This window comes from Macrobrachium nipponense, chromosome 24 (assembly GCF_015104395.2).
Source record: "Macrobrachium nipponense isolate FS-2020 chromosome 24, ASM1510439v2, whole genome shotgun sequence".
NCBI lineage: Eukaryota > Metazoa > Arthropoda > Malacostraca > Decapoda > Palaemonidae > Macrobrachium > Macrobrachium nipponense.
In genome coordinates, this window is record NC_061091.1 from 33,375,653 (window position 1) to 33,392,105 (window position 16,453).

Here is a 16,453-nt window from a genome sequence, read left to right on the forward strand (position 1 = left end):
TGGATGATTTCCATCGATCTGCAGGATGCTTATCTGCAAATCCCATCCATCCAAGAAGCAGACCTTACCTACGGTTTTTCATGGACTCGGGAGTTTTCCAGTTCAAGACCCTTTGTTTCAGCCTCACACTGCTCCACAGGTCTTTTCTCGGGTGATGGCTCCTGTTTCAGCTATTCTGCATCAGTTAAACGTAAGGATGCTTCGGTATCTGGACGATTGGCTAGTCCAGGCCGAATCTCTAGAGAAATGTCTCGGTCGAGGGAGATAGTTCTGTCTCGTGTGTCGAGTTGGGCATTCGTGTCAACTTCGACAAGTCCAATCTAATCCCTTGCCAGATCATGACTTATCTGGGGATTGTTTTGAATTCCCAGATTTTGAGGGTTTCTCCCGCTCAGAAACGGATAGACAAGCTTCTGAGTCTGATCGAAGAATTTTTGTCCTCCGTAACGCAGCCAGTTTCTCTTTTGGAGGTCTCTCCTGGGCCATTTGTCATCCCTCATCCAACTCGGTTCCCGGAGGTCGTCTCAGAATGAGGTCCCTTCAGTCGACACTTCGCCAGTCATGGGATTTCGTGTCCGAGGACACGATAGTCGCCTCTTCTCCACAATGTCAGAAGGATCTCCGTTGGTGGATGCAAGTTCACCGCCTCAAGTCAGGGACATCTCTTCTTCGGTTCCTCCGGACCTAATGTTTTGGTCAGACGCCTCAGATCAAGGTTGGGGCGCACACCTGGGCTCCGAAGCGCTTCGGGCCTTTAGGTTAGAGGAGGAGAGGAGCATGTCAATAAATTGGAGGGGAATGAGGGCAGTGTACCTAGGCCTTCTTTCATTTCCGGAACAACTGTTGGAGTCGGTTGTCGCGATCTTTGTCGACAACACCACAGCAGTCTTGTACTTGAGAAACCAAGGCGGCACACAGTCGGATCTTCTCACTCAAGAAGCCGATCAATCCTTGTGTTGGGCAGAAGGACAGGGGGATTACGTTGGTCCCTCAGTTTAATCCTGGGCCATCACAAGTCTTTTAGCAGACGCCTTGTCGAGACCGAACGAAGTTCAAGGGTCGGAGTGGACACTTTGCCAGGAAGTCTTCGACAGCCTCAGGAAGAAAGAAATGGCCTGTCACAGTCGATCTGTTTGCCACCCCACTGAATTTTCGGTGCCAGATATTCTTCGCCCCTTACCAGACTCCTCAGAGTGCCGGGACAGACTCTCTTTTGCAGGACTGGGAGGGACTTCAAGCCTATGCTTTTCCTCCGTTCTCTCTGGTGAGGTCAGTCCTCAACAAAGTGAGGGCAACCAAGCGTCTGGATCTCACCTTGATCGCCCCCTTCTGGCCACAGAAGGAGTGGTTCCCGACCTTCTGGAAGCACTGGTGGAACCCCCCATTCGCCTGCCAGAGAGACCAGATCTTCTCAAACACCCCACTTTCATCGGTTCCATCAGAGGCTCCACATGCTTCATCTTCATGCCTGGAGACTGTCAGGAGGTTCTCCAAGCACGAGGGTTCTCCTCCAGAGTGGCGCGACAGTTGGCTCTTGCCAGGCGGCAATCAACCAGAGTAAATTATCAGGCTAAATGGTCGGTTTTACAGACGTTGCTGTAAGTCTCAAGGACATTCAATTTTAGACCTTCCTTACCGAAAGTAGCGGAGTTTTTAGTTCATTTACATCATGACAGGGCCCTGTCACCTTCGTGCATTAAGGGTTATAGGTCTATGCTTTCCTATGTTTTTAAGGCAAGGCTTCCTGAGATCTCTTCATCTTATGTCATTAGAGATTTACTTCGATCTTTTTCCCTCCTATCTCGACCCAGGCCGCAGTGTCGCCTCCGACATGGGACGTTAACAAAGTCCTTCTAAGCCTTAAGGTTCCCTCCGTTTGAGCCTCTGAATTCTGCCAAATTTAGGGACCTCTCTTCTAAGACACTCTTCCTTGTCTCACTGGCTACAGCCAAGAGGGTGGGTTGAACTGCAAGCACTCTCTTTCTGGTTGCCGAGATCTGGACAAGACATGATTTTGTCATACCTTCCTGAATTTGTCGCAAAGACTGAATCGTCTGATAATCCCATTCCCAGGTCTTTCGTACTGAAGTCGCTGGTCGACTTTGCTTGGTAATTTAAATGAGGAATTAGTTCTTTGTCTGTTATTTACGCCGCACGAAGGACATTCAGGGTCGTCCCCGTCATCTGTTGTTTCACCCCGAAATGTCAAGAGACCTATTTCAAAGAATGGTGTATCCTTTTTTCTTAGAGATCTGATCGTTAAAACTGGTGGTTCGGCTGCTGGGGAAGACCAGACGCCGAGAGCTCACAGATTAGAGCAGTTGCTACATCAGTAGCTTTTTATGAAGAAACGTCTCAGTCGCCAAGGTGCTTGAGGCGGCGACTTGGTGTTCTAATTCTGTTTTTGCCTCTTTTTACTTGAGGGATATTTCTAGTAGTTCTAGGCGACCTTCGTTCTTGGGCCCGTTGGTGATGGCAGGACAGGTCGTCAGACAGGAGAATTAGGTAGTCTTCCTGTTTTACGTTTGGTTGCTACCTGTATATTATTCATTAATTTTTATTTTGTTGTATATATTTTTTGTTTTTGTATTATAACCCATGGCAGTTTTTGACAGTAGTTATAATGGGAATTAGGCAGTTTGGTATTTAGGTGTTTTTGATGACAAGGACTGACTGCTTGGCAACTCATGCTGCTTCCATTTTCAGTGTGAAATGGTTCCAGCCACTGGGTTGTCGGCACTGGCGACTACGCTTCTCCCAGAGTCGATGCTGACCTAGGACTAGCCACTGGTTCGCTTGTCCTGACGACTCCTGCTTCTTCCCACTGTCCTGGACAGGGAATTAGTCGATGGATCGTCTGCTGTCATCTGGTGACTCGCTCACCATCTACTTTTTGTCTCACCTGTCTTCTCGGAGTCAGACACTCGTGTGAGATCAGGCGACATTTAGTAGCCCTGAGTTTCTTGTTGACGAAGTCGGTTGCGTTGATACACCCCCCCGCCCCCATGATCGTGTAACACGAGACCAGGTTGGACTGTCAGGCATTCGTCCTTCGGGACTGAATCGCCTTTTTGCTCCGCGCTCCTTTCTCTTGGCACCAGAAAGCTCGAGTTAGGCGTTGCTCATGAGCCGATTCGTTGCTGGCGACTTCGGGTTGCGTTGATACACCCCCAAGGTTTGCTTAGCTTTGAATCGCCCAGACAGTCCAGACACTCATCCTTTAGGGAAAGAATAGTGCTTGATAGTCTTCAGGGTGCAGCTTGCTGTCCGCAATTCGTCTGACTGGTCACCTGGTCGGGCACTGCTGACTTTAGTACAGACGGACTGACCTATGCACTTACTCCTTGTCCTGTGCTACCGCAGTTGGTGGCATTATGGTAGGAGACTTTGAGTGTTAGTATCTTTGACCTTGGGTTGAGTTTTGACTGCCTATGATATATATTTCTTTGTTTGTTTTCTCCTATTCTGTCCGAAGGGGAAATTGTATTCAGATTCCCTCCTCCTTTTCAATGTGTTAATCGCCTAGATAAATTATATTAAGGTAATGTTTATTAATATGGAATTTTTATTCTAAAATTAATATTAATAATACTTACCTGTATAATTTATCTAGTCCCACCCATCCTACCCACGATCTTGCCTATCACAACTGATTTGAGGGAAGGTTTTTCGTATCTGTCAACGACAGTGTTGCCAACTGGGGCGGACAGAATAGGAGGTAACAGGGTTGCCAATGTGGTAAATTTGGTGCGGTTTTTGTTTTTTTGGGGATTTAGGGCTAGATAAATATACAGGTAAGTATTATTAATATTAATTTTAGAATAAAAATTCCATTTACGTGCACAGGCACGTATGCCAGCGAAGAAATGTAAGGACGCTTCTCGAGCAGGTGAGACTGCTGCGGAAGGCGCTGAGGACGCTCGTCCTCCTCAGGACGCTCTACCTTCAACGAGCAGTAAGCGTCATAAAGAAGACAGCCGTAATAAGGCTGCATCTAGCAAGGATAGGGGTCCTTTGATCATGCCAAGACCCGCCATTAGGACGCCTTCTCCTGACAGACGGTCTCCTCTTCCGTTTAGAGAAGAAGGAGAACTAAGTAGTTCGGCTGAATCGGGTGAAGAGGAACCTGCTACAGCCCCTTCTATCTCGGACTATAAAGTCCTCGTACGACTCTTGCGTTCTTCTTTTGAGGACAAATTTCAGCCCGCAGCTCCCAAGTCTCTCCTTCACAGTTTTCTTCATCGAAAACTGGTTAAAAATACCCGGAGTTGTAGAGATGAAAACTTCTCTATCAACGAAACGTGCTTTTAAAAAGCTCCAGGATTGGATGATACGAAGGAGAGACCAAGGTAAGACGACCTTCGCCTTGCCTCCAACTAGACTTAGTGGAAAAGGGGGGGGGGCATTTGGTATAGAACCAAAGATGAAGTGGGAGTTCGTATCCCTTCTTCGGCTCAGGGAGATTTCTCCAGCCTTGTGGATTGCAGAGGAGGTCGCTTTTACCCTCTGGCCAAGGAACTTGGACCGCGTCGGAGACTGACCATCATTTGAAGGGTCTGCTCAGGACGCTGGAAGTCTTCAACTTCCTTGACTGGTGTTTGGGAGTTCTGGATATGCAAGCGAGAAGCCCAGAATCTCTTAGTCTGGGGGAGCTGTCCAGCGTGTTAGCATGTATGGACAAAGCCGTCAGGGATGGTTCGGAGGAGCTCGTATCTCACTTTGGAACAGCTTTATTAAAAAGAGAGCTTTGCTGTGCAACTTCACAGCTCGTTCGGTGACGCCAGCTCAGAAAGCGGATTTGTTGTTTCGCCTCTTTCGAACCATCTCTTCCCCAGACTTGGTAAAGGACCTGACGAACAGCTTACAAGAGAAGGCTACTCAGGACCTTTTGGCCCAGTCTACAAGACGGTCAGCCGTACCTTCAACCCTCTTCGGCTGCAGTTCGTCCGCGAAGAAAGTAAAGCCTTTCGTGGGGCTCCCCCCCTCGAGAGCAGCTCCTCGAGGGAGAGGGTTTTCACGAGAAGAGCTTCCTTTAAGCCAAAGCCTTCCAAGTGAAAAGCATGTCCTTCAGACACCAGTCGGAGCCAGACTGAAGTATTTTGCGGGAGCGTGGAGAGAGAGAGACACGGACTCTTGGTCCTCAAGATCGTGGAGCAGGGGTACAAGATCCCCTTTTTAGATCTTCCTCCTCTTTCTACGACTCCCAGAGACCTTTCTCCATCCTACCAAGGAGAAAAGAAGAAAGTCTTGTTCGATCTCCTTCAGCAGATGATCGACAAAAGAGCGGTGGTAACAAGTCCGCGGACCTGGGGTCTCCAGAATCTTTCCTAGTACCAAAGCAGTCGTCAGGTTGGCGTCCAGTTCTAGATGTAAGCAGGCTCAATCTTTTCGTGGAAAAGATCAAATTCACGATGGAGACGCCTCATTCTGTTCTGGGAGCGTTGAGACCGGGCGACCTGGATGGTATCCTTAGACTTGCAGGACGCGTACTTCCACATCCCGATCCACCCTCTTTCAAGAAAGTATCTAAGATTTGTCTTGAACAACAAAGTATGGCAGTTCAGAGCTATGTGCTTCGGACTGACCACGGCTCCGATGGTGTTCACAGTGGTGATGAAGAACGTAGCGAGGTGGCTACACTCTTCGGGAATAAGAGTTTCCCTATACCTCGACGACTGGCTCATCAGAGCGTCGTCGAGAGAGAAGTGTCTGAAGGACTTGCAGTTCACGTTAGCCTTAGCGAAGTCCCTGGGACTTCTGGTCAACCTCGAAAGTCGCATCTGACCCCAACCACAGTCCATCGTGTATCTGGGGATTCAGATGGATTCAGTGGCTTTTCGAGCGTTTCCGTCCCAGGAACGTCAGCGGCTAGGCTTAGAAAAGATCTCAGCTTTTCTAAGGAAAGAGACTTGCTCGTCGAGGAATGGATGAGTCCTGCTGGGGACCATTTCCTCGCTGGAAAGGTTTGTTTCCTTGGGAAGGACTGCCACATCAGGCCTCTCCAATTCTTCTTGGCAGACGAGTGGAAGGCCAAAGACGATCTCAATGCAGTATTGAGAATATCGATTCCAATCAAGAACCACCTAAGATGGTGGTTGGACCCTCAGAAGCTTCAAGAGGGCGTGTCCCTAAGTCTTTTGAGCCCCGACCTAGTGTTGTTTTCAGACGCTTCCATCACAGGATGGGGAGCACACTAGGGGGGAAGGGAGTGTCAGGCTCCTGGAGAGGGGAACAGGTAGCCTGGCATATAAATGTCAAAGAAACTGGCCAGCAAGTATTTTTCTGTCCCTGCAGTTCGTTCGAAAAAGAGTTTGGAAAACAAGATTGTTCAGATAAACTCGGACAATACCACAGCACTCGCTTATTTAAAAAACCAGGGAGGAACACACTCCAGAACGTTGTACTCCCTAGCGAGAGAGATTCTGCTGTGGGGCAAAAAGAAAGAAGGTGACTATCCTGACGAGATTCATTGCAGGAGTGCAAAACGTCAGGGCAGACCTTCTCAGTCGTCGAGACCAAGTCCTTCCGACGGAATGGACCTTGCACGAGGACGTTTGTCGAGACCTGTGGACGCTGTGGGGACGTCCACTGGTCGACTTATTCGCAACGTCAAGGAACAAGAGACTTCCTCTTTACTGCTCCCCGGTCCTGGATCCAGAAGCAATCGCGGTAGACGCTTTGCTTTGGAATTGGACGGGCCTAGACTTATACGCCTTCCCACCATTCAAGATTCTGGGGGAAGTCATGAGGAAGTTTGCGGCCTCGGAAGGGACAAGGTTAACCCTGATCGCTCCGATGTGGCCAGCGAGAGAATGGTTCACAGAGGTCATGTCTTTCCTTGTAGACTTTCCAAGGACATTGCCCTGGAGGAAAGATCTACTCAAACAGCCTCACTTCGAAAGGTTTCACCAAAACCTCTCCGCTCTGAGTCTGACTGCGTTCAGACTATCGAAAAGTTTCGAAAGCAGCTGCGAGAGCAATTGCACATGCGAGACGTGCTTCCACAAGAGCTGTTTACCAGTCGAAGTGGGCTTCCTTCAGGGCATGGTGTAAAAAGGAGGAGTTTCCTCTTCCTCGACCTCTGTGAACCAGATAGCTGATTTTCTGCTATTTCTCAGAAATGTGCAGAAATTAGTGGTCCCTACCATCAAGGGATATAAAAGCATGTTGTCAGCGGTTTTTTAGGCACAGAGGCCTAGACCTGTCTGACAACAAGGATATTCATGACCTTTTGAAGTCTTTCGAGACCTCGAAGGTTCCTCAAATGAGACCTCCATCATGGAATCTGGATGTAGTCCTGAAATTCCTTTATGGTCTAGCACTTTCGAACCGCTTCAGACAGCGTCTCTTCGAAACCTGACAAGGAAGGCTCTTTTCCTAACTTCTCTTGCGACGGCTAAGAGAGTTAGTGAAAATTCAAGCGTTTAGCAAGTTAATGGGATTCAAAGGGGACAATGCTCTGCTCGTTGAACCCATCTTTCTTGGCGAAGAATGAAAATCCTTCGAACCCTTGGCCGAAGACTTTCGAGATCAAGGGTATGTCAGTCTGGTGGGCCAAGAACCAGAGAGAGTCCTGTGTCCCGGTCAGGGCTCTCAAGTTCTACGTGCATAGAACTAAAGAGGTAAGAGGTCCCTCAGGTAACTCGGTGCTCTGTGAAGAGGCCAGAGTTACCTTTATTTATCGAAGAATGCTGTGGCTTTCTTTCTAAGGGACACCATTCGGGAGGCTCATTCATCTTTCCAGAAGACTGATTTGAGCCTCTTCCGAGTAAAAGCGCACGAAGTACGAGCCGTCGCTACCTCTCTTGCCTTCCAAAAGAACATGTCAATCAAGGACATCCTTGATTGCACCTTTTGTGGAGGAGCAACTCCGTCTTCGCCTTCACATTACCTAAGGGATGTGAGAACGATCTATGACGATTGTAATGCACTGGGCCATACGTTTCTGCGGACACAGTATTGGGGTCCGGCGGAAGTAGCTCTTTCCCTATTTCCTTAGTTTAGGTTTTAAGTTAGGTTTGTTGTGTTTTTAGGTTGTGGTGAGTCTTATGTGAAGATCTCCCATCCTTTAGTTAGTTTTAAGGGGTTTTTGTGTATAGTTGGTCAGGTGGTGGTCAGTTGCTTCGTTGCCCTCATTTGTATGGCCTCGATGATCTTGTCACGCTGAGGTCTCGCACCCGTTGACAGATCATCCAGAGCGCACCAGCACTACAGGTCTCCACCTGGCTGGCAACTCTGTGTTTAAGCAAAAGCAGCCTTACGTGACAGGAATCACATAGTCTACTTTGCAAACAGGTAAGGAACCAAGATGTATATCATCTACTAATTTAAGTTTCCCAAAAAAAAATCCTATTCTGTCTCTTCCCACCATCCGAAGGGGGTGGGATTCAGCTATATATATATCTGTCAGGTAAGTGGCATGAACAAAATGTTATTGTTATTATACAATTAAGTTTGTTCATACTTACCTGGCAGATATATATAATTAAAGTGCCCGCCCTCCTCCCCTCAGGAGACAGAGGCATTAATAAAAAATATGAATAGAAAATGGGAATGTTCCTGATATCCGCCTCCACAGCGGCGGGAATGGGTACTACCACCCCTGGCCGCGCCCACTGCGTGTGCCGCGAGTTTTTGAAATTTCTGTCGGACGTCAGAAAAATACAGCTATATATATATCTGCCAGGTAATATGAACAAACTTAATTGTATAATAACAATAACATGTTTATTGATCTTACTCAAGATTGTAGTTGTAATCAGCACAATAAAACAACATTTTGTTGCCTATATTACTGAAAGTATGAAACTTTTATTCCCCGGGCCATGGTTTGAACTAATTCATTTTTACCTTGTAATCGGTGGTTTTATCCTTACTGCCATCACAACTGAAACTCCACAGTGCTTATTTGATTGTAATTATATATAATTTGGTCTTAATTCACTCCAAATTGCACTTGAACCATGTTGCTGTTCTTGGTTCCTAAGCATTCACTCCGCAAACACAGTTACGAGCAGCAGACGACGACGCTGTTTATGAGGTGCAAAGCTTTATTCCCATAATTGTTTACTTTCTCATTATTTAGTTTAACTCTACTTTGTTTCTTCAAAATGTTTATTTAATTCATGTCTATTATCCCTTTTTTTGCAACCAAATTGACGCCAAAAAATTACAGATATTTCTGAAGTACGAGCAGACAACGGCAAAAGGACACATCGTTGCCAATCTAGTGGAGCTTCACACATATGCCGATGCATTTACAAACTGTTTCCATGAGTTCTAGTTGTCATAGTAATTCAGTAATGATAAATTGCTGTAATATTTATATATACTACAAATAGATACGCTAATTTCACTTATTTCCCCGGTTTTGTGTAAGTCTTATACCCAGTTTGGAGGGTAAACGCATCCAATTGACAACACCGATAAACAATTGAAGAGTGCAAAACGCCGCAAAGAATGCCGTAGTTCCCTTAGATAAGTACTGGTTAGAGGTCGGGTTAACGATTGTTGTGATGAAAGTGCCCCAGCGTCTATGGGTACAAGTGGTGTCCGGATTTAGCACAGGAAATGGGAAGTTTGTTGACACAAGCGACTCCGCAAACATCGAGATGGCGTCAACTTCTAAACTTTTTTAATCGTAAGTAAAAATTTTGAAAGCGTTTTGAGGTAGTGTGCAGTGCGTTGGCCACACTTTTCATTACCCTCTGTTTAAATCTTAAAATATGGCCTTAATTTCTAACTTTGGAGAAAATACTTACTTTGAATGGAGAGTAAAGGTCTTGAGCTCCTGCTATCACCATCAACAACTGCAGACTACTCCCTGAGGCTCTTCGCCTATCGAACCCAATTTTCGTTGCGAGGAGTCGGATGCTGTCGTCTTGAATCCGCAACTGGTGGAAGAAGAGCCAGAGTCGGAAGAGTCTCCTTTGGTCTTTCGGTGCTTACTGGAGTGTTGCACTTCTCTTTATCCTCATTTGGTGGAGGAAAGAGATTATGTAGATACTAGGTCGTTATTGTCTTCCAGAATTTCAACTACCATTAAGTCTTTGAAGAAACCTAAGCTTTCGCCTTCAATTAGAGGAGCTTCTGGTAAGTCTGCCAGCTCTAGTATTCTGGGGTTTTTGAAATTGCGTAGAATCAGTTATTACGACACAGGCTCATTACCGGCGCTGAAACTGTCCTCGGTTGACCATGCTGATTTACTCGAGTGTCTTGATCCTATGAAAAGACGCACTCTTGAGACTGGTAAGGTGCTTTGGTCTAATACAGAGGCAGAGACTTTGTCCTAGTCTTTGTTTAGAAGTATTAAGGTTTTGTCTTTTGCGGAACTTTCGCTAAGTACTATTGCCGCTTCTCTGCGTCAATTTAAAGACTTTCTGACGCCAGCGGGTATCCAAACTTGGGGAGAGTCTAGAATTTTTGTCTTGCCTGGATAAGACTATTTCAGACAGGGCACGCGAATGTTCTCATGCTTTCACTAATTTGATCTTGAAGAAAAGAGAACAATTGTGCTCTTATCTTTCGACCAAGATCTCTCCTTCTCAGAAGATGGCTGCAGTTTTGGGTTCTCCTGTGGACTGCCTTCTGAATCCATCTCTATTTAAGGCAATAAGGGAGGATATTTCTGTACAGGAAAATAGGGAATTTATCAGACAATCTTGTAAAGCGGGGAATAAAAGACCTGCTCCTTCTTTGCCTTCTGGCCCTCCAGTGAAAATTCGTCCTTCCTCATCTCATGAACAGTCTTTAGCTACTAAGCCCTTTCGTAGGTCCTTCCCAGTCTCCAATAAAAACTAAACCGCTAAGTGTTTCAGAAATAAATGAATCTTTATGCCCTCAGGTTCCAGTAGGAGGTCGACTGCAGATCTTTTGGCATGTTTGGAGAGACTTAGGATGAGAACCTTGGGTGATGGAGGTACTGAAGGAAGGTTTCAAAATTCCTTTTCTTTCTTCTTCACCTGTTGTCGTCTCCAATTGCTCTTCCAGCTTGTCGTCAACAGCAGGGAAAATTTCTTGTACTTCAGAAAGAGGTGGTATCATTACTAGAGAAGAAAGCGATAGAGCAGGTGTCAGGAAACTCTCCTGGGTTTTACAACCGTCTTTTTCTGGTTCCCAAAGCGTCTGGAGGGTGGCATCCAGTACTGGATGTGTTGAGACTCGACACGTTCATTCGTCTAACCCCATTCACCATGGAATCACCCAGCACAGTACTAGCGGCAGTACAGAAGAACGACTGGATGATGTTGGTGAAGTTGCAAGACGCTTATTTCCACATTCCGATAAATCCTCAGTCTCACAAGTTCCTGCGCTTTGTCTTCGCAGGGAAGACACTTCAATTCAGAGCTCTTTGCTTCGGCCTGTGCACAGCACCGCAGGTATTCACGAGGATTTTAACACCAGTAAGGGGATGGTGTCATATGTTGGGAGTGAGAATAATGCTCTATTTAGACGACTGGCTTATGTTGGCCAACTCTTTCAAGGGAATTCTGAGGGCCAAGGATGTTACTTTGCCTGGCTCAATCACTGGGCATATTGATAAGTTTTCAGAAGTCTGCTCTGATTCCAACTCAGACAATTCTCTTTCTAGGGATAAGGATAGACACCCGCAGTTTTCAGGTTTTTCCTTTGGAGAAACGGATAGACAGTTGCTTATTGCTTCTAGGAAAATGTCAGCCCTTAAGGAAGCTTCCAGCAAGGCAATGGCTCTGTCTATTGAGACACATGGCACCTCTGGAAAGATTTGTCAGTTTACCAAGGCTCAAGATGCGACCAATTCAACTCTACTTGAGAGAATCTTAGGACAGGAAGTCCCTGCCAGACTCCCATTTAATTTCAGTCCCAGTAAATCTTGGCCATCAGATGTCCGGCGTATGGTCACTGCAAGAGAGGGAGTTGCACATAAACAATATAGAACTGTTGGCAGTATTGAAGTCCCTCCTTCAGTGCAAACAGACAGTCAGAGGAAAGGTAATAGCAGTATTTTCAGACAACAATACCTCCTTGGTGTACATCAGAAACCAGTGCGGAACAGGATCAAAGTCAATGTTTCTGATGGTGGAGAAGTTGTTTGTTTGGGCAGAAGCCAGAAACATAGTATTGGTTCCACAGTTCATACCAGGGAAGAGTAATGTCTTGGCAGATCAATTGAGCAGGAAGGGACAAGTCCTACCTATGGAATGGTCTTAACATCCACAAGTCTGCCAGTCGCTGTGGAGTCTATGGGGAGCTCTAAATGTGGACTTATTTGCAACAGCAATGAACAAGAAACTCCCAGTGTATTGCTCTTCATGCCAGGACCCTCAGGCTTGGGCAGTAGATGCATTTCTTCAAGATTGGTCCAACCTAGATGCATACGCTTTTCCTCCATTTGCAACAATAAGAAAAGTACTGAACAAGTTTCAAGAATCGAATCATTGCATAATGACACTAGTAGCTCCGTGGTGGCCTCAAGAGAGAATGGTTTCTGGACCTTCTAGCTCTTTCAGTGGATCTCCCTCGTGTCCTTCCTTTAAGGAAGGATCTACTCAGACAACTGAATTCCAAGCTGTTCCACCAAAGCCTCCGCATGCTACACTTAACCGCTTGGAGACTCTCGACCGTCTCCTTTGAGGGAGAGGGTTTTCTAAAGTATCGGAAATCTATCCTTAAATCAAGACGAACAACAACCTTGGCCTTGTATCAGAGACAGTGGGTTGTGTACTGCTGCTGGTGTCGTTCTAGAGGGATTTCCAGCACCCGTACCTCTGTAAACAACATAATAAAGTTCTTTCGATATCTTGGATATAGTAAGAAGCTTTCTGTAGCTGCTGTTCGAGGATATAAATCCATGCTGTCAAGGGTGCTATGGCATGTACAATTAGATACTTCTAATGATCCAGATCTTCAGGAGGAGTTGAGATCGTTTGAAATTGAAGTCCCCAAAGTTCAGTATAAATCTCTTTCATGGAACTTGGATGTAGTACTAAAATTCTTATCTGCAGATCCGTTTGAACCTTTGGAATCTGCTTCTTTGAAGTTTCTAACCATGGAGACGCTCTTTGGGTGTGCTAGCGATAGCCAAAAGAGTAAGTGAGTTACAAGCATTCTCCAATAAGGTAGGCTTTTGTAGAGGAGATGCAGTTTTATCATTTATGCCCTTGTTCAGGGCTAAGAATGATGTCAAGGCTAAACTTTTACCTAGAACGGTAAGAATTCTAAATTTTACCTCATTGGTGGGGAATGAAGAAGAAGCCCTCCTCTGTCCGGTTATTTAGATAGATTAAAGCCTGTGAGGGGCAGAGTTAATCATTTATTTTGTAGATTTTGTAGTGTTAGAAACCTAACGCTCCTTTATCTAAGAATGCAATGTCTTTTTTTTGTTAAGCATTTAATAAAATAGCACATAAAAACTAAACCCAGATATCTTACCTTTATTGAAAGGTAAATATACATAGTGTAAGAGCAGTTGCTACTTCTTTTAGTTTTTCAAAGAATTTGTCTCTTGAGGATGTAATTAATACAGCTCAATGGAATTATAAATTGGTTTTTGGTGCTCATTATCTTAAGATGTAGAAATTGCGTTTGAAAACTGTAAAGCCCTTAACCCTCTAATAATAGCGGGTAAAGTCTTTTCCTGAACCGAAAGAGCAATCTTTTAGGCACTTTATTTTAATCCCAGGTGTGGGTTTTTGGGGAGCAAGAAGGTACATTTGTTGTACAGGAGCATACCTTTGTATCATAGGTATTTACTTTGTATTTGACTGTCATTTTTGGGGGCTTTCGGACCCAGGCACAGAGGTCCCATCACACCACTTTTTATTCATTCCGAATGAAAGTGAAGTGGTTTTCTCCGCAAGGCTGCTCTTGACTGCACACACATGAGAGCCTTGCACCCTGAAGGGAATCCACCTCCTGGCAGCAGTATTATCCAGGAAGGATTCCTGATCAGGTAAGAATGTTTTGAGTTCCATACAAGAAGCTCTTAGCTCCCTTGGCTGAGTGGAATTTGTCTAGCTGCACTACCCACCTTCCTTTATTTCAATGTGGGAATCAGCTAACTTTAACAGTTGTAAGATTCATCTCAAATAATATAAGTTTTCTTGATAAAATTTATTATTTGGATACTTACCTACTGTTAAAGTAGACCCCACCCAGCCTCCCCATATTTAGTGGGCCATCAAGGAGAATTCTGACTAAACCTGAAACATTCGAACAAACCTGGTGGAGAACAGGTGAACTAGACAGTCTTCCGGGTCAGCAAAGCGATTGTGTTTTCTTTTGTTTTGAATGCCGCCTCGCCTATCAACGTGGAGATATGAGCTAATTTTAACAGTAGGTAAGTATCCAAATACGTAATACATTTTATCATGAAAATTTATATTTTATTATGAAAAAAATATAACTTTCATCATGAAAATTACCCTTTTTATTTGAAAATTCAACTTTTAAGTACTGTAACCTTACCACGATAACAAAAAAATGCACAAAAGGCAAGTTTTGGATGAAACTTGGCAGTTATACTTTTTAAAACATTTGTGTCTATGCCACGAAGTGCCATACATAAACATATAACATTTCATGTTATTATTCAACAGATGCCACGATCTATGTTGGTGGTCTTGATGACAAAGTTTGTGAAGGACTTCTATGGGAACTTTTTGTTCAAGCTGGTCCAGTGGTAAATGTTCACATGCCGAAGGATCGTGTTACACAGCAACATCAAGGTTATGGTTTTGTTGAATTTATGGGTGAAGAAGATGCTGATTATGCAATAAAAATAATGAACATGATAAAGGTAAGTTTTTACTAACTTATTAGGCTGTGGTAGATATTTGAAGTCTGTATATTACAAAATTTTAACCATTTTTTTAGTTTCTTGTAGATTTTGGTTATTTTTTAACTGAGCTTTGAATTAAAATAACTTTAACCCTTAATGGATGGATACCCTCACATTGAGTGGTGGACGGATTACCTCCTGGTAAGTATCAGTATTATGCGCCATCCATTTGCAGAAATTGGGTGGGAAAGAGGTTCCATTACTTCAGTAGCCCATAAATTTAAAATTGGCAACTTTTAGACTGACTCAGCTCCTCGATTCTAAGTTCTCATGATTCAGTTGTGTACTTGACTTCAAGGGGACATGTACTGCCTCTCTCTGTCACATGACATCTTTTTATTTACTTGCTCGTAAATATACCCAGGGGTTGATGTTGGTTTTAATTTTATTATTGCAATACACTCCCTGAACACCTGAATTAGCCCTGGTCACTGACCAGCCCGAACTATATCCCCACATATTTACCCACTAAGTGGGTAATTTTAACTGTCAGTGTTACCAACGCTGCAGGTAAAATCTAGTCAAATGAGTTACCTGTGTTACCGTTGGCAACGCTGCCGCAAATACCTGCCACCAGTGGCCTGTCTCCTCATTCCTCAATTGTTTTTTGTTCGCCTTGCTGTGCGGATCAGTCCCACATCAGGCGAACTTTTGGTCATTTAGCCCGACCCCACTCAAAGAGTTTTCGCATCTTGGTTACAAACTACAAATTTTCCCGTTTCACTTTGGATAGCTACTTTGTACTCGCTATGGATAAGTTAGGAAATAAACGTCATCGCCTTCTACAAACGCCTCGACGATCGAGCCTTCTACTGCTGGATATGTTGGTGCTCATCGGCTCTAAAATAACGTTGTTGCCGACTGCAAACGCCTCTGCTTCTACTTCATCTACAGTTCGACGATCGAGCCTTCTACAGCTGGATATGTTGGTGCTCATCGGCTCTGCACGTCCTTCAAGCGTAGGATGAGTACCCGCATTCATGATCGACGTTCTTTTTCGTTATTTCGTGTAGGAAGGTTTAGTGCAATACTAGTCAAAGATGTTTGTCTTGGTCAGGAGACAACGAAACATTAGTTAGTTATTCCAGAATTAGTGGACAGGTTATCATCTAGTATGTTAAACATATTTCTAGCCTGACGAATAATTTAACAAAAATAGAGATAGTGGTACTAGTAGTATAGTGAATTCTAATCGTTCTTTTTCAGCCCCCCTGCCTGTTCCAGAACCAGCCCTAACGGGTGCTGGGGGTAATGGAGAACCGCAAGCCTCCGAGTGGGTAGGTTCTGCCGGCCCCCCCGGCGCGGAGCAGGCAGTGTTGGCAGTAGATTTCCCCTCCCCTCGATTTGTTTTGTAAGTTCTCAGGATGATGAAAATTTAGGTCCGATACAGACGAGTAGGGATAATAGGCTAAATAGTGTTTAGGAAGAGAAGTGCAGGCTTCTTCCGGTCGGTTTTCTATTATAAGTAGTAGTTTATAGAGGGACAGTGTCCTTAGAGCCTCTTGGGTGTTTCTTGCTTCGAGTTCCTTACGTCAGAATCTTTTAGGCCATGGTTGGCCGTTCAGATCTGGTTTCGGGTCTGTCGGGTTCTGAAGGGTTGAATACTTATCCTTCGTCTTTAAGGTTACTTTCCTC

At 44.8% G+C, this 16,453-nt stretch overlaps 1 protein-coding gene across 1 annotated transcript in view; it reads left to right on the plus strand.

Moving 5' to 3' along the window:
- Positions 1-16,453, plus strand: part of LOC135205571 (splicing factor 3B subunit 4-like) — an 80,446-nt gene that overhangs the window by 22,042 nt on the left and 41,951 nt on the right. The window contains exon 2 of the mRNA XM_064236335.1: positions 14,577-14,776. Within this exon, the coding sequence (XP_064092405.1) occupies positions 14,577-14,776 (200 nt within the window). The remainder of the gene's footprint in view (positions 1-14,576; positions 14,777-16,453) is intronic.